Source organism: Tachypleus tridentatus, chromosome 6 (genome assembly GCF_004210375.1).
Source record: "Tachypleus tridentatus isolate NWPU-2018 chromosome 6, ASM421037v1, whole genome shotgun sequence".
Taxonomy (NCBI): Eukaryota; Metazoa; Arthropoda; class Merostomata; order Xiphosura; family Limulidae; genus Tachypleus; species Tachypleus tridentatus.
In genome coordinates this window covers 5,082,225-5,110,068 of record NC_134830.1, presented here as the reverse complement: position 1 = coordinate 5,110,068, position 27,844 = coordinate 5,082,225, and the positions used below count along the sequence as shown (strand labels likewise).

Sequence of the window (27,844 nt, the reverse complement as noted above, 5' to 3'; positions counted from 1 at the left end):
ATTCCACTTTGCTGTTTGTCTTCAAGTTGTAGCTTGTGAAGTAATACCCTAATGCTAGCTATGTCCCAACATATTCCACTTTGCTGTTTGTCTTCAAGTTGTAGCTTGTGAAGTAATACCCTAATGCTAGCTATGTCCCAACATATTCCACTTTGCTGTTTGTCTTCAAGTTGTAGCTTGTGAAGTAATACCCTAATGCTAGCTATGTCCCAACATATTCCACTTTGCTGTTTGTCTTCAAGTTGTAGCTTGTGAAGTAATACCCTAATGCTAGCTATGTCCCAACATATTCCACTTTGCTGTTTGTCTTCAAGTTGTAGCTTGTGAAGTAATACCCTAATGCTAGCTATGTCCCAACATATTCCACTTTGCTGTTTGTCTTCAAGTTGTAGCTTGTGAAGTAATACCCTAATGCTAGCTATGTCCCAACATATTCCACTTTGCTGTTTGTCTTCAAGTTGTAGCTTGTGAAGTAATACCCTAATGCTAGCTATGTCCCAACATATTCCACTTTGCTGTTTGTCTTCAAGTTGTAGCTTGTGAAGTAATACCCTAATGCTAGCTATGTCCCAACATATTCCACTTTGCTGTTTGTCTTCAAGTTGTAGCTTGTGAAGTAATACCCTAATGCTAGCTATGTCCCAACATATTCCACTTTGCTGTTTGTCTTCAAGTTGTAGCTTGTGAAGTAATACCCTAATGCTAGCTATGTCCCAACATATTCCACTTTGCTGTTTGTCTTCAAGTTGTAGCTTGTGAAGTAATACCCTAATGCTAGCTATGTCCCAACATATTCCACTTTGCTGTTTGTCTTCAAGTTGTAGCTTGTGAAGTAATACCCTAATGCTAGCTATGTCCCAACATATTCCACTTTGCTGTTTGTCTTCAAGTTGTAGCTTGTGAGTAATACCCTAATGCTAGCTATGTCCCAACATATTCCACTTTGCTGTTTGTCTTCAAGTTGTAGCTTGTGAAGTAATACCTAATGCTAGCTATGTCCCAACATATTCCACTTTGCTGTTTGTCTTCAAGTTGTAGCTTGTGAAGTAATACCCTAATGCTAGCTATGTCCCAACATATTCCACTTTGCTGTTTGTCTTCAAGTTGTAGCTTGTGAAGTAATACCCTAATGCTAGCTATGTCCCAACATATTCCACTTTGCTGTTTGTCTTCAAGTTGTAGCTTGTGAAGTAATACCCTAATGCTAGCTATGTCCCAACATATTCCACTTTGCTGTTTGTCTTCAAGTTGTAGCTTGTGAAGTAATACCCTAATGCTAGCTATGTCCCAACATATTCCACTTTGCTGTTTGTCTTCAAGTTGTAGCTTGTGAAGTAATACCCTAATGCTAGCTATGTCCCAACATATTCCACTTTGCTGTTTGTCTTCAAGTTGTAGCTTGTGAAGTAATACCCTAATGCTAGCTATGTCCCAACATATTCCACTTTGCTGTTTGTCTTCAAGTTGTAGCTTGTGAAGTAATACCCTAATGCTAGCTATGTCCCAACATATTCCACTTTGCTGTTTGTCTTCAAGTTGTAGCTTGTGAAGTAATACCCTAATGCTAGCTATGTCCCAACATATTCCACTTTGCTGTTTGTCTTCAAGTTGTAGCTTGTGAAGTAATACCCTAATGCTAGCTATGTCCCAACATATTCCACTTTGCTGTTTGTCTTCAAGTTGTAGCTTGTGAAGTAATACCCTAATGCTAGCTATGTCCCAACATATTCCACTTTGCTGTTTGTCTTCAAGTTGTAGCTTGTGAAGTAATACCCTAATGCTAGCTATGTCCCAACATATTCCACTTTGCTGTTTGTCTTCAAGTTGTAGCTTGTGAACATATTCCACTTTGATGTAATACCCTAATGCTAGCTATGTCCCAACATATTCCACTTTGCTGTTTGTCTTCAAGTTGTAGCTTGTGAAGTAATACCCTAATGCTAGCTATGTCCCAACATATTCCACTTTGCTGTTTGTCTTCAAGTTGTAGCTTGTGAAGTAATACCCTAATGCTAGCTATGTCCCAACATATTCCACTTTGCTGTTTGTCTTCAAGTTGTAGCTTGTGAAGTAATACCCTAATGCTAGCTATGTCCCAACATATTCCACTTTGCTGTTTGTCTTCAAGTTGTAGCTTGTGAAGTAATACCCTAATGCTAGCTATGTCCCAACATATTCCACTTTGCTGTTTGTCTTCAAGTTGTAGCTTGTGAAGTAATACCCTAATGCTAGCTATGTCCCAACATATTCCACTTTGCTGTTTGTCTTCAAGTTGTAGCTTGTGAAGTAATACCCTAATGCTAGCTATGTCCCAACATATTCCACTTTGCTGTTTGTCTTCAAGTTGTAGCTTGTGAAGTAATACCCTAATGCTAGCTATGTCCCAACATATTCCACTTTGCTGTTTGTCTTCAAGTTGTAGCTTGTGAAGTAATACCCTAATGCTAGCTATGTCCCAACATATTCCACTTTGCTGTTTGTCTTCAAGTTGTAGCTTGTGAAGTAATACCCTAATGCTAGCTATGTCCCAACATATTCCACTTTGCTGTTTGTCTTCAAGTTGTAGCTTGTGAAGTAATACCCTAATGCTAGCTATGTCCCAACATATTCCACTTTGCTGTTTGTCTTCAAGTTGTAGCTTGTGAAGTAATACCCTAATGCTAGCTATGTCCCAACATATTCCACTTTGCTGTTTGTCTTCAAGTTGTAGCTTGTGAAGTAATACCCTAATGCTAGCTATGTCCCAACATATTCCACTTTGCTGTTTGTCTTCAAGTTGTAGCTTGTGAAGTAATACCCTAATGCTAGCTATGTCCCAACATATTCCACTTTGCTGTTTGTCTTCAAGTTGTAGCTTGTGAAGTAATACCCTAATGCTAGCTATGTCCCAACATATTCCACTTTGCTGTTTGTCTTCAAGTTGTAGCTTGTGAAGTAATACCCTAATGCTAGCTATGTCCCAACATATTCCACTTTGCTGTTTGTCTTCAAGTTGTAGCTTGTGAAGTAATACCCTAATGCTAGCTATGTCCCAACATATTCCACTTTGCTGTTTGTCTTCAAGTTGTAGCTTGTGAAGTAATACCCTAATGCTAGCTATGTCCCAACATATTCCACTTTGCTGTTTGTCTTCAAGTTGTAGCTTGTGAAGTAATACCCTAATGCTAGCTATGTCCCAACATATTCCACTTTGCTGTTTGTCTTCAAGTTGTAGCTTGTGAAGTAATACCCTAATGCTAGCTATGTCCCAACATATTCCACTTTGCTGTTTGTCTTCAAGTTGTAGCTTGTGAAGTAATACCCTAATGCTAGCTATGTCCCAACATATTCCACTTTGCTGTTTGTCTTCAAGTTGTAGCTTGTGAAGTAATACCCTAATGCTAGCTATGTCCCAACATATTCCACTTTGCTGTTTGTCTTCAAGTTGTAGCTTGTGAAGTAATACCCTAATGCTAGCTATGTCCCAACATATTCCACTTTGCTGTTTGTCTTCAAGTTGTAGCTTGTGAAGTAATACCCTAATGCTAGCTATGTCCCAACATATTCCACTTTGCTGTTTGTCTTCAAGTTGTAGCTTGTGAAGTAATACCCTAATGCTAGCTATGTCCCAACATATTCCACTTTGCTGTTTGTCTTCAAGTTGTAGCTTGTGAAGTAATACCCTAATGCTAGCTATGTCCCAACATATTCCACTTTGCTGTTTGTCTTCAAGTTGTAGCTTGTGAAGTAATACCCTAATGCTAGCTATGTCCCAACATATTCCACTTTGCTGTTTGTCTTCAAGTTGTAGCTTGTGAAGTAATACCCTAATGCTAGCTATGTCCCAACATATTCCACTTTGCTGTTTGTCTTCAAGTTGTAGCTTGTGAAGTAATACCCTAATGCTAGCTATGTCCCAACATATTCCACTTTGCTGTTTGTCTTCAAGTTGTAGCTTGTGAAGTAATACCCTAATGCTAGCTATGTCCCAACATATTCCACTTTGCTGTTTGTCTTCAAGTTGTAGCTTGTGAAGTAATACCCTAATGCTAGCTATGTCCCAACATATTCCACTTTGCTGTTTGTCTTCAAGTTGTAGCTTGTGAAGTAATACCCTAATGCTAGCTATGTCCCAACATATTCCACTTTGCTGTTTGTCTTCAAGTTGTAGCTTGTGAAGTAATACCCTAATGCTAGCTATGTCCCAACATATTCCACTTTGCTGTTTGTCTTCAAGTTGTAGCTTGTGAAGTAATACCCTAATGCTAGCTATGTCCCAACATATTCCACTTTGCTGTTTGTCTTCAAGTTGTAGCTTGTGAAGTAATACCCTAATGCTAGCTATGTCCCAACATATTCCACTTTGCTGTTTGTCTTCAAGTTGTAGCTTGTGAAGTAATACCCTAATGCTAGCTATGTCCCAACATATTCCACTTTGCTGTTTGTCTTCAAGTTGTAGCTTGTGAAGTAATACCCTAATGCTAGCTATGTCCCAACATATTCCACTTTGCTGTTTGTCTTCAAGTTGTAGCTTGTGAAGTAATACCCTAATGCTAGCTATGTCCCAACATATTCCACTTTGCTGTTTGTCTTCAAGTTGTAGCTTGTGAAGTAATACCCTAATGCTAGCTATGTCCCAACATATTCCACTTTGCTGTTTGTCTTCAAGTTGTAGCTTGTGAAGTAATACCCTAATGCTAGCTATGTCCCAACATATTCCACTTTGCTGTTTGTCTTCAAGTTGTAGCTTGTGAAGTAATACCCTAATGCTAGCTATGTCCCAACATATTCCACTTTGCTGTTTGTCTTCAAGTTGTAGCTTGTGAAGTAATACCCTAATGCTAGCTATGTCCCAACATATTCCACTTTGCTGTTTGTCTTCAAGTTGTAGCTTGTGAAGTAATACCCTAATGCTAGCTATGTCCCAACATATTCCACTTTGCTGTTTGTCTTCAAGTTGTAGCTTGTGAAGTAATACCCTAATGCTAGCTATGTCCCAACATATTCCACTTTGCTGTTTGTCTTCAAGTTGTAGCTTGTGAAGTAATACCCTAATGCTAGCTATGTCCCAACATATTCCACTTTGCTGTTTGTCTTCAAGTTGTAGCTTGTGAAGTAATACCCTAATGCTAGCTATGTCCCAACATATTCCACTTTGCTGTTTGTCTTCAAGTTGTAGCTTGTGAAGTAATACCCTAATGCTAGCTATGTCCCAACATATTCCACTTTGCTGTTTGTCTTCAAGTTGTAGCTTGTGAAGTAATACCCTAATGCTAGCTATGTCCCAACATATTCCACTTTGCTGTTTGTCTTCAAGTTGTAGCTTGTGAATACCCTAATGCTAGCTACCCAACATAATGCTAGCTATGTCCCAACTATATTCCACTTTGCACTTTGCTGTTTGTCTTCAAGTTGTAGCTTGTGAAGTAATACCCTAATGCTAGCTATGTCCCAACATATTCCACTTTGCTGTTTGTCTTCAAGTTGTAGCTTGTGAAGTAATACCCTAATGCTAGCTATGTCCCAACATATTCCACTTTGCTGTTTGTCTTCAAGTTGTAGCTTGTGAAGTAATACCCTAATGCTAGCTATGTCCCAACATATTCCACTTTGCTGTTTGTCTTCAAGTTGTAGCTTGTGAGTAATACCCTAATGCTAGCTATGTCCCAACATATTCCACTTTGCTGTTTGTCTTCAAGTTGTAGCTTGTGAAGTAATACCCTAATGCTAGCTATGTCCCAACATATTCCACTTTGCTGTTTGTCTTCAAGTTGTAGCTTGTGAAGTAATACCCTAATGCTAGCTATGTCCCAACATATTCCACTTTGCTGTTTGTCTTCAAGTTGTAGCTTGTGAGTAATACCCTAATGCTAGCTATGTCCCAACATATTCCACTTTGCTGTTTGTCTTCAAGTTGTAGCTTGTGAAGTAATACCCTAATGCTAGCTATGTCCCAACATATTCCACTTTGCTGTTTGTCTTCAAGTTGTAGCTTGTGAAGTAATACCCTAATGCTAGCTATGTCCCAACATATTCCACTTTGCTGTTTGTCTTCAAGTTGTAGCTTGTGAAGTAATACCCTAATGCTAGCTATGTCCCAACATATTCCACTTTGCTGTTTGTCTTCAAGTTGTAGCTTGTGAAGTAATACCCTAATGCTAGCTATGTCCCAACATATTCCACTTTGCTGTTTGTCTTCAAGTTGTAGCTTGTGAAGTAATACCCTAATGCTAGCTATGTCCCAACATATTCCACTTTGCTGTTTGTCTTCAAGTTGTAGCTTGTGAGTAATACCCTAATGCTAGCTATGTCCCAACATATTCCACTTTGCTGTTTGTCTTCAAGTTGTAGCTTGTGAAGTAATACCCTAATGCTAGCTATGTCCCAACATATTCCACTTTGCTGTTTGTCTTCAAGTTGTAGCTTGTGAAGTAATACCCTAATGCTAGCTATGTCCCAACATATTCCACTTTGCTGTTTGTCTTCAAGTTGTAGCTTGTGAAGTAATACCCTAATGCTAGCTATGTCCCAACATATTCCACTTTGCTGTTTGTCTTCAAGTTGTAGCTTGTGAAGTAATACCCTAATGCTAGCTATGTCCCAACATATTCCACTTTGCTGTTTGTCTTCAAGTTGTAGCTTGTGAAGTAATACCCTAATGCTAGCTATGTCCCAACATATTCCACTTTGCTGTTTGTCTTCAAGTTGTAGCTTGTGAAGTAATACCCTAATGCTAGCTATGTCCCAACATATTCCACTTTGCTGTTTGTCTTCAAGTTGTAGCTTGTGAAGTAATACCCTAATGCTAGCTATGTCCCAACATATTCCACTTTGCTGTTTGTCTTCAAGTTGTAGCTTGTGAAGTAATACCCTAATGCTAGCTATGTCCCAACATATTCCACTTTGCTGTTTGTCTTCAAGTTGTAGCTTGTGAAGTAATACCCTAATGCTAGCTATGTCCCAACATATTCCACTTTGCTGTTTGTCTTCAAGTTGTAGCTTGTGAAGTAATACCCTAATGCTAGCTATGTCCCAACATATTCCACTTTGCTGTTTGTCTTCAAGTTGTAGCTTGTGAGTAATACCCTAATGCTAGCTATGTCCCAACATATTCCACTTTGCTGTTTGTCTTCAAGTTGTAGCTTGTGAAGTAATACCCTAATGCTAGCTATGTCCCAACATATTCCACTTTGCTGTTTGTCTTCAAGTTGTAGCTTGTGAGTAATACCCTAATGCTAGCTATGTCCCAACATATTCCACTTTGCTGTTTGTCTTCAAGTTGTAGCTTGTGAAGTAATACCCTAATGCTAGCTATGTCCCAACATATTCCACTTTGCTGTTTGTCTTCAAGTTGTAGCTTGTGAAGTAATACCCTAATGCTAGCTATGTCCCAACATATTCCACTTTGCTGTTTGTCTTCAAGTTGTAGCTTGTGAAGTAATACCCTAATGCTAGCTATGTCCCAACATATTCCACTTTGCTGTTTGTCTTCAAGTTGTAGCTTGTGAGTAATACCCTAATGCTAGCTATGTCCCAACATATTCCACTTTGCTGTTTGTCTTCAAGTTGTAGCTTGTGAAGTAATACCCTAATGCTAGCTATGTCCCAACATATTCCACTTTGCTGTTTGTCTTCAAGTTGTAGCTTGTGAAGTAATACCCTAATGCTAGCTATGTCCCAACATATTCCACTTTGCTGTTTGTCTTCAAGTTGTAGCTTGTGAGTAATACCCTAATGCTAGCTATGTCCCAACATATTCCACTTTGCTGTTTGTCTTCAATGCTAGCTATGTCCCAACATATTCCACTTTGCTGTTTGTCTTCAAGTTGTAGCTTGTGAAGTAATACCCTAATGCTAGCTATGTCCCAACATATTCCACTTTGCTGTTTGTCTTCAAGTTGTAGCTTGTGAAGTAATACCCTAATGCTAGCTATGTCCCAACATATTCCACTTTGCTGTTTGTCTTCAAGTTGTAGCTTGTGAAGTAATACCCTAATGCTAGCTATGTCCCAACATATTCCACTTTGCTGTTTGTCTTCAAGTTGTAGCTTGTGAAGTAATACCCTAATGCTAGCTATGTCCCAACATATTCCACTTTGCTGTTTGTCTTCAAGTTGTAGCTTGTGAGTAATACCCTAATGCTAGCTATGTCCCAACATATTCCACTTTGCTGTTTGTCTTCAAGTTGTAGCTTGTGAAGTAATACCCTAATGCTAGCTATGTCCCAACATATTCCACTTTGCTGTTTGTCTTCAAGTTGTAGCTTGTGAAGTAATACCCTAATGCTAGCTATGTCCCAACATATTCCACTTTGCTGTTTGTCTTCAAGTTGTAGCTTGTGAAGTAATACCCTAATGCTAGCTATGTCCCAACATATTCCACTTTGCTGTTTGTCTTCAAGTTGTAGCTTGTGAAGTAATACCCTAATGCTAGCTATGTCCCAACATATTCCACTTTGCTGTTTGTCTTCAAGTTGTAGCTTGTGAAGTAATACCCTAATGCTAGCTATGTCCCAACATATTCCACTTTGCTGTTTGTCTTCAAGTTGTAGCTTGTGAAGTAATACCCTAATGCTAGCTATGTCCCAACATATTCCACTTTGCTGTTTGTCTTCAAGTTGTAGCTTGTGAAGTAATACCCTAATGCTAGCTATGTCCCAACATATTCCACTTTGCTGTTTGTCTTCAAGTTGTAGCTTGTGAAGTAATACCCTAATGCTAGCTATGTCCCAACATATTCCACTTTGCTGTTTGTCTTCAAGTTGTAGCTTGTGAGTAATACCCTAATGCTAGCTATGTCCCAACATATTCCACTTTGCTGTTTGTCTTCAAGTTGTAGCTTGTGAATAATACCCTAATGCTAGCTATGTCCCAACATATTCCACTTTGCTGTTTGTCTTCAAGTTGTAGCTTGTGAGTAATACCCTAATGCTAGCTATGTCCCAACATATTCCACTTTGCTGTTTGTCTTCAAGTTGTAGCTTGTGAAGTAATACCCTAATGCTAGCTATGTCCCAACATATTCCACTTTGCTGTTTGTCTTCAAGTTGTAGCTTGTGAAGTAATACCCTAATGCTAGCTATGTCCCAACATATTCCACTTTGCTGTTTGTCTTCAAGTTGTAGCTTGTGAAGTAATACCCTAATGCTAGCTATGTCCCAACATATTCCACTTTGCTGTTTGTCTTCAAGTTGTAGCTTGTGAAGTAATACCCTAATGCTAGCTATGTCCCAACATATTCCACTTTGCTGTTTGTCTTCAAGTTGTAGCTTGTGAAGTAATACCCTAATGCTAGCTATGTCCCAACATATTCCACTTTGCTGTTTGTCTTCAAGTTGTAGCTTGTGAAGTAATACCCTAATGCTAGCTATGTCCCAACATATTCCACTTTGCTGTTTGTCTTCAAGTTGTAGCTTGTGAAGTAATACCCTAATGCTAGCTATGTCCCAACATATTCCACTTTGCTGTTTGTCTTCAAGTTGTAGCTTGTGAAGTAATACCCTAATGCTAGCTATGTCCCAACATATTCCACTTTGCTGTTTGTCTTCAAGTTGTAGCTTGTGAGTAATACCCTAATGCTAGCTATGTCCCAACATATTCCACTTTGCTGTTTGTCTTCAAGTTGTAGCTTGTGAGTAATACCCTAATGCTAGCTATGTCCCAACATATTCCACTTTGCTGTTTGTCTTCAAGTTGTAGCTTGTGAGTAATACCCTAATGCTAGCTATGTCCCAACATATTCCACTTTGCTGTTTGTCTTCAAGTTGTAGCTTGTGAAGTAATACCCTAATGCTAGCTATGTCCCAACATATTCCACTTTGCTGTTTGTCTTCAAGTTGTAGCTTGTGAGTAATACCCTAATGCTAGCTATGTCCCAACATATTCCACTTTGCTGTTTGTCTTCAAGTTGTAGCTTGTGAAGTAATACCCTAATGCTAGCTATGTCCCAACATATTCCACTTTGCTGTTTGTCTTCAAGTTGTAGCTTGTGAAGTAATACCCTAATGCTAGCTATGAACATATTCCACTTTGCTAATAATACCCTAATGCTAGCTATGTCCCAACATATTCCACTTTGCTGTTTGTCTTCAAGTTGTAGCTTGTGAGTAATACCCTAATGCTAGCTATGTCCCAACATATTCCACTTTGCTGTTTGTCTTCAAGTTGTAGCTTGTGAGTAATACCCTAATGCTAGCTATGTCCCAACATATTCCACTTTGCTGTTTGTCTTCAAGTTGTGGCTTGTGAGTAATACCCTAATGCTAGCTATGTCCCAACATATTCCACTTTGCTGTTTGTCTTCAAGTTGTAGCTTGTGATAATACCTAATGCTAGCTATGTCCCAACATATTCCACTTTGCTGTTTGTCTTCAAGTTGTAGCTTGTGAAGTAATACCCTAATGCTAGCTATGTCCCAACATATTCCACTTTGCTGTTTGTCTTCAAGTTGTAGCTTGTGAAGTAATACCCTAATGCTAGCTATGTCCCAACATATTCCACTTTGCTGTTTGTCTTCAAGTTGTAGCTTGTGAAGTAATACCCTAATGCTAGCTATGTCCCAACATATTCCACTTTGCTGTTTGTCTTCAAGTTGTAGCTTGTGAGTAATACCCTAATGCTAGCTATGTCCCAACATATTCCACTTTGCTGTTTGTCTTCAAGTTGTAGCTTGTGAGTAATACCCTAATGCTAGCTATGTCCCAACATATTCCACTTTGCTGTTTGTCTTCAAGTTGTAGCTTGTGAAGTAATACCCTAATGCTAGCTATGTCCCAACATATTCCACTTTGCTGTTTGTCTTCAAGTTGTAGCTTGTGAGTAATACCCTAATGCTAGCTATGTCCCAACATATTCCACTTTGCTGTTTGTCTTCAAGTTGTAGCTTGTGAGTAATACCCTAATGCTAGCTATGTCCCAACATATTCCACTTTGCTGTTTGTCTTCAAGTTGTAGCTTGTGAAGTAATACCCTAATGCTAGCTATGTCCCAACATATTCCACTTTGCTGTTTGTCTTCAAGTTGTAGCTTGTGAAGTAATACCCTAATGCTAGCTATGTCCCAACATATTCCACTTTGCTGTTTGTCTTCAAGTTGTAGCTTGTGAGTAATACCCTAATGCTAGCTATGTCCCAACATATTCCACTTTGCTGTTTGTCTTCAAGTTGTAGCTTGTGAATACCTAATACCCTAATGCTAGCTATGTCCCAACATATTCCACTTTGCTGTTTGTCTTCAAGTTGTAGCTTGTGAGTAATACCCTAATGCTAGCTATGTCCCAACATATTCCACTTTGCTGTTTGTCTTCAAGTTGTAGCTTGTGAAGTAATACCCTAATGCTAGCTATGTCCCAACATATTCCACTTTGCTGTTTGTCTTCAAGTTGTAGCTTGTGAGTAATACCCTAATGCTAGCTATGTCCCAACATATTCCACTTTGCTGTTTGTCTTCAAGTTGTAGCTTGTGAGTAATACCCTAATGCTAGCTATGTCCCAACATATTCCACTTTGCTGTTTGTCTTCAAGTTGTAGCTTGTGAGTAATACCCTAATGCTAGCTATGTCCCAACATATTCCACTTTGCTGTTTGTCTTCAAGTTGTAGCTTGTGAGTAATACCCTAATGCTAGCTATGTCCCAACATATTCCACTTTGCTGTTTGTCTTCAAGTTGTAGCTTGTGAAGTAATACCCTAATGCTAGCTATGTCCCAACATATTCCACTTTGCTGTTTGTCTTCAAGTTGTAGCTTGTGAGTAATACCCTAATGCTAGCTATGTCCCAACATATTCCACTTTGCTGTTTGTCTTGTAGCAAGTTGTAATACCCTTGTGAAGTATGTCCCAACATATTCCACTGCTAGCTATGTCCCTAATGCTAGCTATGTCACATATTCCACTTTGCTGTTTGTCTTCAAGTTGTAGCTTGTGAGTAATACCCTAATGCTAGCTATGTCCCAACATATTCCACTTTGCTGTTTGTCTTCAAGTTGTAGCTTGTGAGTAATACCCTAATGCTAGCTATGTCCCAACATATTCCACTTTGCTGTTTGTCTTCAAGTTGTAGCTTGTGAGTAATACCCTAATGCTAGCTATGTCCCAACATATTCCACTTTGCTGTTTGTCTTCAAGTTGTAGCTTGTGAAGTAATACCCTAATGCTAGCTATGTCCCAACATATTCCACTTTGCTGTTTGTCTTCAAGTTGTAGCTTGTGAAGTAATACCCTAATGCTAGCTATGTCCCAACATATTCCACTTTGCTGTTTGTCTTCAAGTTGTAGCTTGTGAGTAATACCCTAATGCTAGCTATGTCCCAACATATTCCACTTTGCTGTTTGTCTTCAAGTTGTAGCTTGTGAAGTAATACCCTAATGCTAGCTATGTCCCAACATATTCCACTTTGCTGTTTGTCTTCAAGTTGTAGCTTGTGAAGTAATACCCTAATGCTAGCTATGTCCCAACATATTCCACTTTGCTGTTTGTCTTCAAGTTGTAGCTTGTGAGTAATACCCTAATGCTAGCTATGTCCCAACATATTCCACTTTGCTGTTTGTCTTCAAGTTGTAGCTTGTGAGTAATACCCTAATGCTAGCTATGTCCCAACATATTCCACTTTGCTGTTTGTCTTCAAGTTGTAGCTTGTGAGTAATACCCTAATGCTAGCTATGTCCCAACATATTCCACTTTGCTGTTTGTCTTCAAGTTGTAGCTTGTGAAGTAATACCCTAATGCTAGCTATGTCCCAACATATTCCACTTTGCTGTTTGTCTTCAAGTTGTAGCTTGTGAGTAATACCCTAATGCTAGCTATGTCCCAACATATTCCACTTTGCTGTTTGTCTTCAAGTTGTAGCTTGTGAAGTAATACCCTAATGCTAGCTATGTCCCAACATATTCCACTTTGCTGTTTGTCTTCAAGTTGTAGCTTGTGAGTAATACCCTAATGCTAGCTATGTCCCAACATATTCCACTTTGCTGTTTGTCTTCAAGTTGTAGCTTGTGAGTAATACCCTAATGCTAGCTATGTCCCAACATATTCCACTTTGCTGTTTGTCTTCAAGTTGTAGCTTGTGAGTAATACCCTAATGCTAGCTATGTCCCAACATATTCCACTTTGCTGTTTGTCTTCAAGTTGTAGCTTGTGAGTAATACCCTAATGCTAGCTATGTCCCAACATATTCCACTTTGCTGTTTGTCTTCAAGTTGTAGCTTGTGAGTAATACCCTAATGCTAGCTATGTCCCAACATATTCCACTTTGCTGTTTGTCTTCAAGTTGTAGCTTGTGAAGTAATACCCTAATGCTAGCTATGTCCCAACATATTCCACTTTGCTGTTTGTCTTCAAGTTGTAGCTTGTAGCTATGAACATATTCCACTTTGCTGTTTGTAATAATACCCTAATGCTAGCTATGTCCCAACATATTCCACTTTGCTGTTTGTCTTCAAGTTGTAGCTTGTGAGTAATACCCTAATGCTAGCTATGTCCCAACATATTCCACTTTGCTGTTTGTCTTCAAGTTGTAGCTTGTGAGTAATACCCTAATGCTAGCTATGTCCCAACATATTCCACTTTGCTGTTTGTCTTCAAGTTGTAGCTTGTGAAGTAATACCCTAATGCTAGCTATGTCCCAACATATTCCACTTTGCTGTTTGTCTTCAAGTTGTAGCTTGTGAGTAATACCCTAATGCTAGCTATGTCCCAACATATTCCACTTTGCTGTTTGTCTTCAAGTTGTAGCTTGTGAAGTAATACCCTAATGCTAGCTATGTCCCAACATATTCCACTTTGCTGTTTGTCTTCAAGTTGTAGCTTGTGAGTAATACCCTAATGCTAGCTATGTCCCAACATATTCCACTTTGCTGTTTGTCTTCAAGTTGTAGCTTGTGAAGTAATACCCTAATGCTAGCTATGTCCCAACATATTCCACTTTGCTGTTTGTCTTCAAGTTGTAGCTTGTGAAGTAATACCCTAATGCTAGCTATGTCCCAACATATTCCACTTTGCTGTTTGTCTTCAAGTTGTAGCTTGTGAGTAATACCCTAATGCTAGCTATGTCCCAACATATTCCACTTTGCTGTTTGTCTTCAAGTTGTAGCTTGTGAGTAATACCCTAATGCTAGCTATGTCCCAACATATTCCACTTTGCTGTTTGTCTTCAAGTTGTAGCTTGTGAGTAATACCCTAATGCTAGCTATGTCCCAACATATTCCACTTTGCTGTTTGTCTTCAAGTTGTAGCTTGTGAGTAATACCCTAATGCTAGCTATGTCCCAACATATTCCACTTTGCTGTTTGTCTTCAAGTTGTAGCTTGTGAGTAATACCCTAATGCTAGCTATGTCCCAACATATTCCACTTTGCTGTTTGTCTTCAAGTTGTAGCTTGTGAAGTAATACCCTAATGCTAGCTATGTCCCAACATATTCCACTTTGCTGTTTGTCTTCAAGTTGTAGCTTGTGAAGTAATACCCTAATGCTAGCTATGTCCCAACATATTCCACTTTGCTGTTTGTCTTCAAGTTGTAGCTTGTGAAGTAATACCCTAATGCTAGCTATGTCCCAACATATTCCACTTTGCTGTTTGTCTTCAAGTTGTAGCTTGTGAGTAATACCCTAATGCTAGCTATGTCCCAACATATTCCACTTTGCTGTTTGTCTTCAAGTTGTAGCTTGTGAGTAATACCCTAATGCTAGCTATGTCCCAACATATTCCACTTTGCTGTTTGTCTTCAAGTTGTAGCTTGTGAGTAATACCCTAATGCTAGCTATGTCCCAACATATTCCACTTTGCTGTTTGTCTTCAAGTTGTAGCTTGTGAGTAATAACCCTAATGCTAGCTATGTCCCAACATATTCCACTTTGCTGTTTGTCTTCAAGTTGTAGCTTGTGAGTAATACCCTAATGCTAGCTATGTCCCAACATATTCCACTTTGCTGTTTGTCTTCAAGTTGTAGCTTGTGAGTAATACCCTAATGCTAGCTATGTCCCAACATATTCCACTTTGCTGTTTGTCTTCAAGTTGTAGCTTGTGAGTAATACCCTAATGCTAGCTATGTCCCAACATATTCCACTTTGCTGTTTGTCTTCAAGTTGTAGCTTGTGAGTAATACCCTAATGCTAGCTATGTCCCAACATATTCCACTTTGCTGTTTGTCTTCAAGTTGTAGCTTGTGAGTAATACCCTAATGCTAGCTATGTCCCAACATATTCCACTTTGCTGTTTGTCTTCAAGTTGTAGCTTGTGAAGTAATACTAATGCTAGCTATGTCCCAACATATTCCACTTTGCTGTTTGTCTTCAAGTTGTAGCTTGTGAAGTAATACCCTAATGCTAGCTATGTCCCAACATATTCCACTTTGCTGTTTGTCTTCAAGTTGTAGCTTGTGAAGTAATACCCTAATGCTAGCTATGTCCCAACATATTCCACTTTGCTGTTTGTCTTCAAGTTGTAGCTTGTGAGTAATACCCTAATGCTAGCTATGTCCCAACATATTCCACTTTGCTGTTTGTCTTCAAGTTGTAGCTTGTGAATGTAATACCCTAATGCTAGCTATGTCCCAACATATTCCACTTTGCTGTTTGTCTTCAAGTTGTAGCTTGTGAGTAATACCCTAATGCTAGCTATGTCCCAACATATTCCACTTTGCTGTTTGTCTTCAAGTTGTAGCTTGTGAGTAATACCCTAATGCTAGCTATGTCCCAACATATTCCACTTTGCTGTTTGTCTTCAAGTTGTAGCTTGTGAGTAATACACTAATGCTAGCTATGTCCCAACATATTCCACTTTGCTGTTTGTCTTCAAGTTGTAGCTTGTGAAGTAATACACTAATGCTAGCTATGTCCCAACATATTCCACTTTGCTGTTTGTCTTCAAGTTGTAGCTTGTGAGTAATACCCTAATGCTAGCTATGTCCCAACATATTCCACTTTGCTGTTTGTCTTCAAGTTGTAGCTTGTGAGTAATACCCTAATGCTAGCTATGTCCCAACATATTCCACTTTGCTGTTTGTCTTCAAGTTGTAGCTTGTGAAGTAATACCCTAATGCTAGCTATGTCCCAACATATTCCACTTTGCTGTTTGTCTTCAAGTTGTAGCTTGTGAGTAATACCCTAATGCTAGCTATGTCCCAACATATTCCACTTTGCTGTTTGTCTTCAAGTTGTAGCTTGTGAGTAATACCCTAATGCTAGCTATGTCCCAACATATTCCACTTTGCTGTTTGTCTTCAAGTTGTAGCTTGTGAAGTAATACCCTAATGCTAGCTATGTCCCAACATATTCCACTTTGCTGTTTGTCTTCAAGTTGTAGCTTGTGAATTAATACCCTAATGCTAGCTATGTCCCAACATATTCCACTTTGCTGTTTGTCTTCAAGTTGTAGCTTGTGAATTAATACCCTAATGCTAGCTATGTCCCAACATATTCCACTTTGCTGTTTGTCTTCAAGTTGTAGCTTGTGAAGTAATACACTAATGCTAGCTATGTCCCAACATATTCCACTTTGCTGTTTGTCTTCAAGTTGTAGCTTGTGAAGTAATACACTAATGCTAGCTATGTCCCAACATATTCCACTTTGCTGTTTGTCTTCAAGTTGTAGCTTGTGAAGTAATACCCTAATGCTAGCTATGTCCCAACATATTCCACTTTGATGTTTGTCTTCAAGTTATAGCTTGTGGAGCAATATTCTAATGCAAGCTATGTCCCAACATATTCCACTTTGCTGTTTGTCTTCAAGTTGTAGCTTGTGAAGTAATACCCTAATGCTAACTATGTCCCAACATATTCCACTTTGCTGTTTGTCTTCAAGTTGTAGCTTGTGAGTAATACACTAATGCTAGCTATGTCCCAACATATTCCACTTTGCTGTTTGTCTTCAAGTTGTAGCTTGTGAAGTAATACCCTAATGCTAGCTATGTCCCAACATATTCCACTTTGCTGTTTGTCTTCAAGTTGTAGCTTGTGAAGTAATACCCTAATGCTAGCTATGTCCCAACATATTCCACTTTGCTGTTTGTCTTCAAGTTGTAGCTTGTGAGTAATACCCTAATGCTAGCTATGTCCCAACATATTCCACTTTGCTGTTTGTCTTCAAGTTGTAGCTTGTGAGTAATACCCTAATGCTAGCTATGTCCCAACATATTCCACTTTGCTGTTTGTCTTCAAGTTTTAGCTTGTGAGTAATACCCTAATGCTAGCTATGACCCAACATATTCCACTTTGCTGTTTGTCTTCAAGTTGTAGCTTGTGAGTAATACACTAATGCTAGCTATGTCCCAACATACTCCACTTTGCTGTTTGTCTTCAAGTTGTAGCTTGTAAATTAATACCTAATGCTAGCTATGTCCCAACATATTCCACTTTGATGTTTGTCTTCAAGTTGTAGCTTGTGAAGTAATACCCTAATGCTAGCTATGTCCCAACATATTCCACTTTGATGTTTGTCTTCAAGTTGTAGCTTGTGAAGTAATACCCTAATGCTAGCTATGTCCCAACATATTCCACTTTGCTGTTTGTCTTCAAGTTGTAGCTTGTGAAATAATACCCTAATGCTAGCTATGTCCCAACATATTCCACTTTGATGTTTGTCTTCAAGTTGTAGCTTGTGAAGTAATACCCTAATGCTAGCTATGTCCCAACATATTCCACTTTGCTGTTTGTCTTCAAGTTGTAGCTTGTAAATTAAACCCTAATGCTAGCTATGTCCCAATATATTCCACTTTCCTGTTTGTCTTCAAGTTGTAGCTTGTGAATTAATACACCTAATGCTAACTATGTCCCAACATAATCCACTTTGATGTTTGTCTTCAAGTTGTAGCTTGTGAAGTAATACCCTAATGCTAGCTATGTCCCAACATATTCCACTTTGATGTTTGTCTTCAAGTTGTAGCTTGTGAAGTAATACCCTAATGCTAGCTATGTCCCAACATATTCCACTTTGCTGTTTGTCTTCAAGTTGTAGCTTGTGAAGTAATACCCTAATGCTAGCTATGTCCCAACATATTCCACTTTGCTGTTTGTCTTCAAGTTGTAGCTTGTGAGTAATACCCTAATGCTAGCTATGTCCCAACATATTCCACTTTGCTGTTTGTCTTCAAGTTGTAGCTTGTGAGTAATACCCTAATGCTAGCTATGTCCCAACATATTCCACTTTGATGTTTGTCTTCAAGTTGTAGCTTGTGAGTAATACCCTAATGCTAGCTATGTCCCAACATATTCCACTTTGCTGTTTGTCTTCAAGTTGTAGCTTGTGAGTAATACCCTAATGCTAGCTATGTCCCAACATATTCCACTTTGCTGTTTGTCTTCAAGTTGTAGCTTGTGAGTAATACCCTAATGCTAGCTATGTCCCAACATATTCCACTTTGCTGTTTGTCTTCAAGTTGTAGCTTGTGAGTAATACCCTAATGCTAGCTATGTCCCAACATATTCCACTTTGCTGTTTGTCTTCAAGTTGTAGCTTGTGAGTAATACACTAATGCTAGCTATGTCCCAACATATTCCACTTTGCTGTTTGTCTTCAAGTTGTAGCTTGTGAGTAATACCCTTATGCTACCTATGTCCCAACATATTCCACTTTGCTGTTTGTCTTCAAGTTGTAGCTTGTGAAGTAATACCCTAATGCTAGCTATGTCCCAACATATTCCACTTTGCTGTTTGTCTTCAAGTTGTAGCTTGTGAAGTAATACCCTAATGCTAGCTATGTCTCAACATATTCCACTTTGCTGTTTGTCTTCAAGTTGTAGCTTGTGAAGTAACACCCTAATGCTAGCTATGTCCCAACATATTCCACTTTGCTGTTTGTCTTCAAGTTGTAGCTTGTGATGTAACACCTGATTCTTCTATCTAAATCAATATGATTGGAACTGTTCAAATAAGCAGTTCATTGTAACCCAAAGTTTAATTATACAAATAAAAGTTAAATAAAAAAATAATAACAGAATACAACCAACCAATACACAGGGAATGTAAACAGCACTCAGGTTTTCTAACTTGAGATTGACTCATTACTAAATCCATAACACATGTAAAGTTTCTTACCTATTGTACACAATATGTTAAAACATCCACAACAATGCAATGTAACAAGAAATATAATATATAATGTTTTGGCCTATAAATCATCTGAAATACTGACTAGGGGATAAATTCATTCTCTGTGTATAAAACATTTTACTGGTTCTGGCACTTCATATTTGAATATGCAAAATTTTTAAGATGTAAATGCAGTGTTGAGTATTCACAGTAACTAAAACCATTACATGACCTGGCTAGACTGTTCATGTGAGAGTTTAAGGTACATACAGTTCTGAATGAATCTCATGGTCATATAGGGCATGTCAATGACTGCAATGTTATACTGATTCCACAACATGTAATACCCACCAAACATTTCTAGCACAAGAAACGACTGAATGAAATAATCAAAAATGATAGTCCAGTCATCTTAACTAGGAAGAGACATCACATCTAGTAACAATCTCAAAATTTGAATACTGGGGACAGATATTAAAACCAAACAAGATGACAATACAGGATCCCTAGATGTCATAAGCACATGATGAAAATTATATGCAAAACCATTACATACAAAAATGACTGTCAGAAAGAGGGCTCTAAAAGAAGGCAGGTTCATTCCCCAAATAAATGTCTTCTTACAATACATGGTACTATCTACACTCACCCACCCCTTGCATATAAAGTGATGCGATCCATCCGTGTCTTCTCCGAATTTAATTTTTTGGATACTATAAAGAAGTTTAAAAAGGTTCACTCACATCACTGTTTTACAAACTTTATAAAAGTTATCAAAAGTAGCACATGTCAGCACCAAGAGGTAGCACATGTCAATACCAAGAGGACTATTATTCTAATATGTTACTTTAAGTTGCCAGAAATTACATTTTAAGATATTGTTTATATATGAACAGCTTTTTTTGTTGTCTGAAGGTAAATATTAGATTAAATAACCTGGAACTTAATTAATCAATAGACTACTGGTGAACAATAAACAGTTTCAAATGAATAAGTAAACCTTAGTTGTTACCTGGTGATGTCATACACTAATAAGGCACCAGCAGCCCCTCTGTAATAGCTTCTGGTGACAGACCTGCAATATATGTTTACTTAAAAACAGTAGATATAATATCTTCATATATTAAATATTAAGCACTTTTATTAAACTCAAATAATTTTTAAACATTTTGTCTTCAAGAAAAACTTTAAAATAATTTTTTACATAAACAGCAGAAAGAATTGAAAGAAGTTCTTTCACTCATAAAGAACTGTACATGATACAAAGCTGACCAAATAGGCGTGATTTGTCCCCAAAACTCAGTTGACATTCTTAAGCACTTATTCTGTGGGTGAAACATTATACAGAGATTTGACCTTTTCTTAATTTCTTATAACAATATCATGAATTATTGTTGAATCAACCACCATGTTGTTATTAATACTCTGTTGAAGTTGCCTGTTGTAAGAAGAACGTTTACATGTAACAGTGATGTGCTCTGTTGCTTCTACAATTATTAGAAAAGTCTTCATAAAACATCTGTATTTGTAGTGACCAAACTCATCAGGCTTAGTAAACAACTACTAACTTTATGCATTAGCAAATTAAACCTTAAATATAAGATATATTAAACATACTTGTATAATGCAAAAAATGCACAATAATACACAAATACCCATTCACGGAAGTTTTGTAAAATTTCAGACGTAGATAAAAATTGGCAAAAATGTTGGTGGCAAATTATTTTAAGACTGGGAAAATGTAAATAAAGTTTCTCAGAAGTCGATCCTGGGACATTTATGATTTACTACTCACATCTGGGACATTAATGATTTACTACTTACATCAATAACTTGGATAACTTTAACTGCACTATTTCCAAAATTATGGTGATGCTAAGTGAAGAGCATTTATTTCAGAGTGACCCAAGGAGAAACAGATAAGGTAGGACAATAAGTTTGACTACCTGGTAGCTGGACAACATCAAATGGTAAATGTGGTCATTAAAGCAGAGAATAGAAGTGGTAAAGTTATTTATAAATAGTAAGATTTCCATGGGGACAACATGGAGAGTTATGGATTATTGTATTATATCAGTCCTAACATATGCATCAGCATGTTGGAAAATACTGTTAAGTATGGAAAAGATAATTAAAATGATTAGATTCTAGTTCTTAAGGCACATTCAGAAGGTATGTTGGACATGTCACACCTGAAATAAGGGTGTTACAGAAGGAACATGTTGACTAATACCAGAGAAAGAGAGATTCTAAGACCGTTACAAGGAAAGAAGAAATTGAAAGTGTGACTGTAACTGGAAAGACTAAATGAAGGAGAGACTGACTACCATCACAAGTCTGTCTAAACTGATAAAGGTAGCAACATTAGAACTTTTTTGTGCCTCAATAAGAAGAAATTCATGGAAGAACATAATCACCAGTGCCCTCTTTGGATAAGGTATCTTTAGAGACTGACCAGGAAGTGTAAGTTATAAAAATGTAGAAAGGATTAGATTAGTGGTAGTTGATACATGAAAAGTATGAAGGAATATTGCAGTAGGTGGAAAAAAACAAAATACTGATTACTGATACAATCTTAGTCTTTAAATGGGCTTGTAATTTTCATGAAAAAATGTTCAAAGAAATCAAGTGCAATTATATTAAAGCTTTAAATAAACTACTATACCTGAAAAATAACAACACAAAGCAAAGAAGGTAGGGGTAATTTATTAAAATTACAACTGGTTTGAGGAAAAAAACAACCAAAATAACCAGCTGCAAAACTCTGATTTCCTTACTTTCTTTGGAGGAAAGAATATAATATGGTGTACTGAATAGCATGTTTCAAGCTCTTAGCAACTTGAATAATGTGACAATAATTTATAGAATGGAAATACAAAATGGAGAAACAGTTTAAGCTTTGGAAGTCAAATATGGAATGTTTCTTTGGAAAGACAGTACTTCGAGTTAAATGATTGTACAGTGGCTTACTTTATGGTATTATGCATGCGTTACTCTAAATTGTTTCAGCATTACTTGTATAAGTGTGTAGATATTAAAGATGAAATCTAGTTTTGGTTTATTTGCTTTCACTAGTTTGGATAAATGGAAGAGACCTCGACAGACAAAGGGTCTATTACTTTTATCTTTCTCAAGAATTACAAAATGCACCTGACCTGAAGCTCTTGACCTGCAGTGTCCCATATCTGTAGCTTTACTGACCGACCTCCAACATTCACCACTCTTGACCCAAACTCAACACCAATTGTGTGACTTGAATCAGCTTTAACTAAAGAAAAACACGACTTCATCATGCCTAAAAGTATCTACCACTTACAATCTACATGGATTTAAATATCATTACAATTTCTAAATAATCAATTTTCATTCAGCATTACTTGTACAATTTATTCACAATAATTCACACAGGCACTAGGAACATAACAATATTAATGTATTATATACACCTACAGTTAGTTATAAAAATATACATAACACCAAAGCTTTAAAAGCAATGTTTTTCATTTTATTTTTCCCAAGTTATAACATCAGGTAAAAAAAGATGCTTTATTTCTGATTATCTAGCAAAAAATACAATTATGAGAGCAAATTCTTAAAAAAAAAATGGAATTACACTACATTATTCGAAAATAAATTAAATACACAACTTACATTTATTTTCAATAAAATGGTGAAGTAAACAAGACTTTCCAGTGCCTGCACTTCCAATAACCAGAAATTTGAAAAGGAAATCTAACAGACAAATATTTCAGTTTCCTTCCAAGTTACAATAAGTTCATAAAAATATGCAATTAATGTTTTACTTTCAAACATAATATTCCTAACAACAGTAAATAAAGTTTAATAAATAAATCACCAAGTCTTAAACTGTTTCAAATTATCCAAGGAACTAATAAGATAAGGGCATCCAATTTCCTTGTGTTATATTCTTAAGATAATGGAATGAGATGACATATTTCATGATTTTGATATTTTCTAAACGACTGATTGACTTGTAGACTGAGTAACAATTTGGAAGTATTGGAGAACAGCACTTTTACTGGAATAGAAGAGAAAATTATGATTTTCTAGAAAAATAAAAAGTAGGTTTAATTGTTTATATTTCTCAAGAGTAACTGAGCAAATACAGGAGTGACTTAAATACCTCCATGTTGCTCACATCATAGGAGTATGTGCAGTACCTGCTGAAAATACCACAATGGTAATTGATGAAATAGTTTAAACCATATTTTTTGTCACTCTTAATAAAAGGTGCTTTTCTACTTGAATTACTAACTTTATTAAAGTTGTCAAGGGAAATAAAGTATCATTGCTATAGTGAGTACTAGGCCTATACTATTAAAATAAAGTAACATTGGTATAGTGAGTACTAGGCCTATACTATTAAAATAATGTATCATTGCTATAGTGAGTACTAGGCCTATACTATTAAAATAAAGTATCATTGCTACAGTGAGTACTAGGCCTATACTATTAAAATAATGTATCATTGCAAATAGTGAGTACTAGGCCTATACTATTAAAATAATGTATCATTGCAAATAGTGAGTACTAGGCCTATACTATTAAAATAATGTATCATTGCTATAGTGAGTTCTAGGCCTATACTATTAAAACAATGTATCATTGCTATAGTGAGTACTAGGCCTATACTATTAAAATAATGTATCATTGCTATAGTGAGTTCTAGACCTATACTATTAAAATAATGTGTCATTGGTATAGTGAGTACTAGACCTATACTATTAAAATAAAGTATCATTTCTATAGTGAGTACTAGGCCTATACTATTAAAATAATGTATCATTGCTATAGTGAGTACTAGGCCTATACTATTAAAATAATGTATCATTGCTATAGTGAGTTCTAGGCCTATACTATTAAAATAATGTATCATTGGTATAGTGAGTACTAGACCTATACTATTAAAATAATGTATCATTGCTATAGTGAGTACTAGGCCTATACTATTAAAATAATGTATCATTGCTATAGTGAGTACTAGGCCTATACTATTAAAATAATGTATCATTGCTATAGTGAGTACTAGGCCTATACTATTAAAATAATGTATCATTGCTATAGTGAGTACTAGGCCTATACTATTAAAATAATGTATCATTGCTATAGTGAGTTCTAGGCCTATACTATTAAAATAATGTATCATTGGTATAGTGAGTACTAGGCCTATACTATTAAAATAGAGTATAATTGCTATAGTGAGTACTAGGCCTATACTATTAAAATAGAGTATCATTGCTATAGTGAGTACTATGCCTATACTATTAAAAGTAGAAGTTCCATTAAGAATAAAACAATACATTTTTACAACTATGTATAGAATCTTTACAAAACAACAATCACACATTAAAATAAACGTTTCAAATTAATGAGCCATAAATATGTAATATATATATATATACAACAGAATTAAAATAATCTATAACTAACTGCATTTATGTATCAGTTTGGTACCTTTGCTACTCACATATTTAGTAATTTCCCTGAAACATATTGTCTAATGAACAATAGTATTGAAACTAAATACAGTTTTCATGTTGTCATATATTCACAAACACACACATATCCCACTGAACAGATTATTTTTACACTGATGCCACTTATCACATTGAATATTCTGTCAATTGTATTTTTCTAATCAGATTTTTATTTTTGTGTTTTGATCTTCCAGAAAGACTTGTGTGTGTTTTTTCAGTAGGTTAATGGGAATGTTTGAGTTTTTTTGACACCTAAAAGCCATCAATTAGGTTTATGTTACACGAGTGCATACTTACAGTTATGACATTTGTATTAAATACCATTGCAAAATGAAATGTTATGGCACACAGTGGCCATAAGTCTCGACATGGATTCTAGCACATAATAAAGATCCTACAGGACAGCTTGCCACATAGTTATTTAACACAAGCCTCTGTTTCATATCATTTCTTATGTATCTGATAGAATGTTAGCTGCCTTTTCTAGAGAAATACAACAATTAACACAATATCTAACTACTAATTACCAGTGGGACTACATAAACATGGCTTAAGTTTTTAAAACCTCTAATTGTAAATCACAACCGAGTATTGCTGCAATGACAGGAAATGATAACTGTACTCTAGAATGACAACTTTGAAATATGAAATACATATTATTATTTTATGATTTGCGTTTAAACATTTGTGTTGATGAAGCAGTCATCATGAAAAAAGCAGTTTGATAAATGAAAGTAAAAAAACATTAGTAATGTAATAACTAGTTAGATTAACAACTCATGAATTTTATTCACCTTTATGTTTAAAACAACAAACACAAGTTAATATCATTATATATTTATTTTTGTTGCGTAAGAAAGTAAAATCAAACTGACTTTACTAAAATTCATCATGACCCATCATTTAAAATCTAATCTGCAATTTCGACTGTGTTAATTTTCCTGTATTAGTTCATAGCATTTATGCTATAAATCACACATTACGAAACTAGGGTTAATGATATGTCAAAGCTGACACCTTACCGTAAGATTCCGACATTGGACAAGCAAAAGCAATTACTAACAAAATTAGTTAATACAGAAAAACAAATAAGAAGAAATCTTTATAAAACTTAACTGATATTTACAGTTAAATTCACTTATGTTAACACTAACATTGACTTTCACATATAATACACTTATTTTGCAAAATTCTCTTGACCCAGCCTAGAAATCATATGTAAAATTATTATCAACCTTTCCCTCTAGCGAAAGCATAGTTCTTAATACATATATTATATATTATTTATGTGAAATATTTGAATAATAATAAAACAAACCAGGCCAGTAGTGAGCAATAATATTTAGCAATTAATGGATATTTTATTGTTACAATATCTGACTTTACATACTTCATATTAATTAATTTAACTTGAGCTCTGAAACTTCTTTTTTTAAGTTATCATTCCCACATGTTAATTATAATACACCAGCGTTAAATCTTACATAGTTTTACATCTTATTTTAAAGCAAAATAGATTTATTTGTAGAGTGAGAACCTTTTTTTCAGCTTTCGATTAGACTATTCAATAATGGCATATATGATGAGCATTGTTTCTAATAACAATTGCATTAAACTGGATGAGGGAAAAGCAAAATTTTTGTTATTGTTGATTTCACAAGTTGAAGGAGTTTAGAAAAAGCTCCCTTCCTTTTCACAATTTCCTCCCGATTGTTCTAGTAAAAACGTATTATTTATTTGTTTGAAGTTAATCACAAAGCCACCCAATGGACCATCTGTGATTTTCTCACCACGAGTTTCTGCCCAACTCGATTTCTAGCGTTGAAAATTTGCAAACATACCATTATACCATTAAGTGAGGGGCTCCAATAAAAACGTCAATTTCAAACAATTTTTACTTCTGTCACTTTCACGTGTGATATGTAAGGAAATTATCCGTATTCTGCCTGTTCATCGGATATGTATATTTTTAAACTTTTCGATTATTTATTGTTCGTGCTGTAAGTGCTAATAAATATAAAAAGCACATTAACAAATTTGTATTAAATGTTTGATTTCTTATGTATTGGACTGCTTAATTAATACAACAAATGTTTAGACGCAAATCATAAGTAATAATAACATCAATAACAGCTAGTTAGATTAAGAACTTATGAATTTTATTCACGCCATCATTTTGTCTTTTTTAAAACAAAAATATAAATTAATATCATTATACGTTTCTTCTTATCAGACAAAAATGTAAAATTAAACTGATTTTACGACAATTCAATGTTACTCTTAGACCTAACGAAGTTAGTTCGACTTTATTTCGAGTAGCACGAGCTTTATGTAACTTAATGTAACATTTTGTATGTATATTTTAACACTTCATATGGCGGGAATTTTAAAAATCACGGTCCAAAAGGTAACAAAATAATAAAAAATAATTATAAACAGTTATATATGGTTAAGAAGCTTTGAATTATTTTGTGTATAGAAATATTGATTCCTGCTACAATTTGAAGTAATTCTAGAAAGAAAAAGTGTTAATTTAGATTTTTTTGTTTTTTATTGTAATTACGTGGTCGATCAAATTGATCTAGTTTGTATTGAATAAGAATCGAACAAATAAGAGATAAAATATGAAGATGTATTGGAAAACACTATTCTTGAACAGTTTCTAACCTGCTTCTGCATATTCCTTTCCATTCTTGACAATTATTTCAATTAATGTGAGTTATTTCCTAATTATTTCAACTAGCCCTGCTTTCTCTTCTACAGAGTTTTACCTTACGAATACGTTCATCACCTGGGCCTAGTGTAGAATTTTTATGTTACTTCAAAAGTTATCTCCAATTTATTCAGTGTCATACTTTGAATACTGCCATTCGCATTCTACAAAATCTATCTCACAATAGTTAGTTTTCTTATAGCTATTTTGTATATCTCTGCAAGAAATTACCTTTTTTAAAAAATCAGTTCTAAGGCATTCAGCATTCCGTCCTTTAATCTCATGTTCTCCTACCACATATCTACTTGATACTATTTTTCATAATTTCTGTCAGTTTCCAAAATTGGTATGTTCGTTCACACTGCTGTCGCTATTTGCTTAATATTTCTTACGTCTCACCTTTTGCTAGAATTCTGAAATAGGTTTGTGGTACATAAATACACAATGTTTCTATCTCTTGATATTATTAAGCACTTATTCTGGATTTACTATTTATTCTGTATATGTACAGGTTTCAGATAAGACATCCTCAAGAAAACCTTTAAAACGATTTTGTTCTGTCTACTCTTGTTATTCTCTATTAAATAATATCGTATTCTAGAAGTGGGTACTGCACATCTTTTACACCCATAA

At 36.0% G+C, this 27,844-nt stretch overlaps 2 protein-coding genes across 2 annotated transcripts in view; both read right to left on the bottom strand.

Annotated features, from left to right (window-relative positions):
• LOC143251871 (ras-related protein Rab-4B-like) overlaps positions 1-25,725 on the bottom strand; it is a 45,093-nt gene extending 19,368 nt beyond the window's left edge. Inside the window, exons 1-4 of the mRNA XM_076503178.1 lie at positions 25,521-25,725; positions 22,652-22,732; positions 22,151-22,268; positions 20,013-20,075 (exon numbers count right to left, since the gene is read on the bottom strand). Of these exons, the coding sequence (XP_076359293.1) occupies positions 20,013-20,075; positions 22,151-22,268; positions 22,652-22,732; positions 25,521-25,536 (278 nt within the window). The 5' untranslated portion in view covers positions 25,537-25,725. The remainder of the gene's footprint in view (positions 1-20,012; positions 20,076-22,150; positions 22,269-22,651; positions 22,733-25,520) is intronic.
• On the bottom strand, positions 16,089-19,631 carry LOC143254437 (uncharacterized). Its single transcript, XM_076509626.1, has 3 exons — positions 19,557-19,631; positions 17,296-17,654; positions 16,089-16,581 (listed from the first exon to the last, which is right to left on the bottom strand). The coding sequence occupies exons 1-3, from the start codon at positions 19,629-19,631 to the stop codon at positions 16,089-16,091; spliced, it is 927 nt and encodes a 308-aa protein (XP_076365741.1).
• Positions 25,726-27,844: the final 2,119 nt, after the last annotated feature.

Bases quoted from the DNA above. Each gene is read 5' to 3' on its own strand.
- LOC143254437 (XM_076509626.1), bottom strand. From the start codon at position 19,631: ATGTATTGTAAGAAGACATTTATTTGGGGAATGAACCTGCCTTCTTTT. The intron at 17,655-19,556 runs GTATGTAATGGT...AGCTAGCATTAG, and splicing joins TCTTTCTGACAGTCATTTTT to GGTTTAATTTACAAGCTACA. The intron at 16,582-17,295 runs GTATTAATTTAC...AGCTAGCATTAG, and splicing joins TGGGACATAGCTAGCATTAG to GGTATTACTTCACAAGCTAC.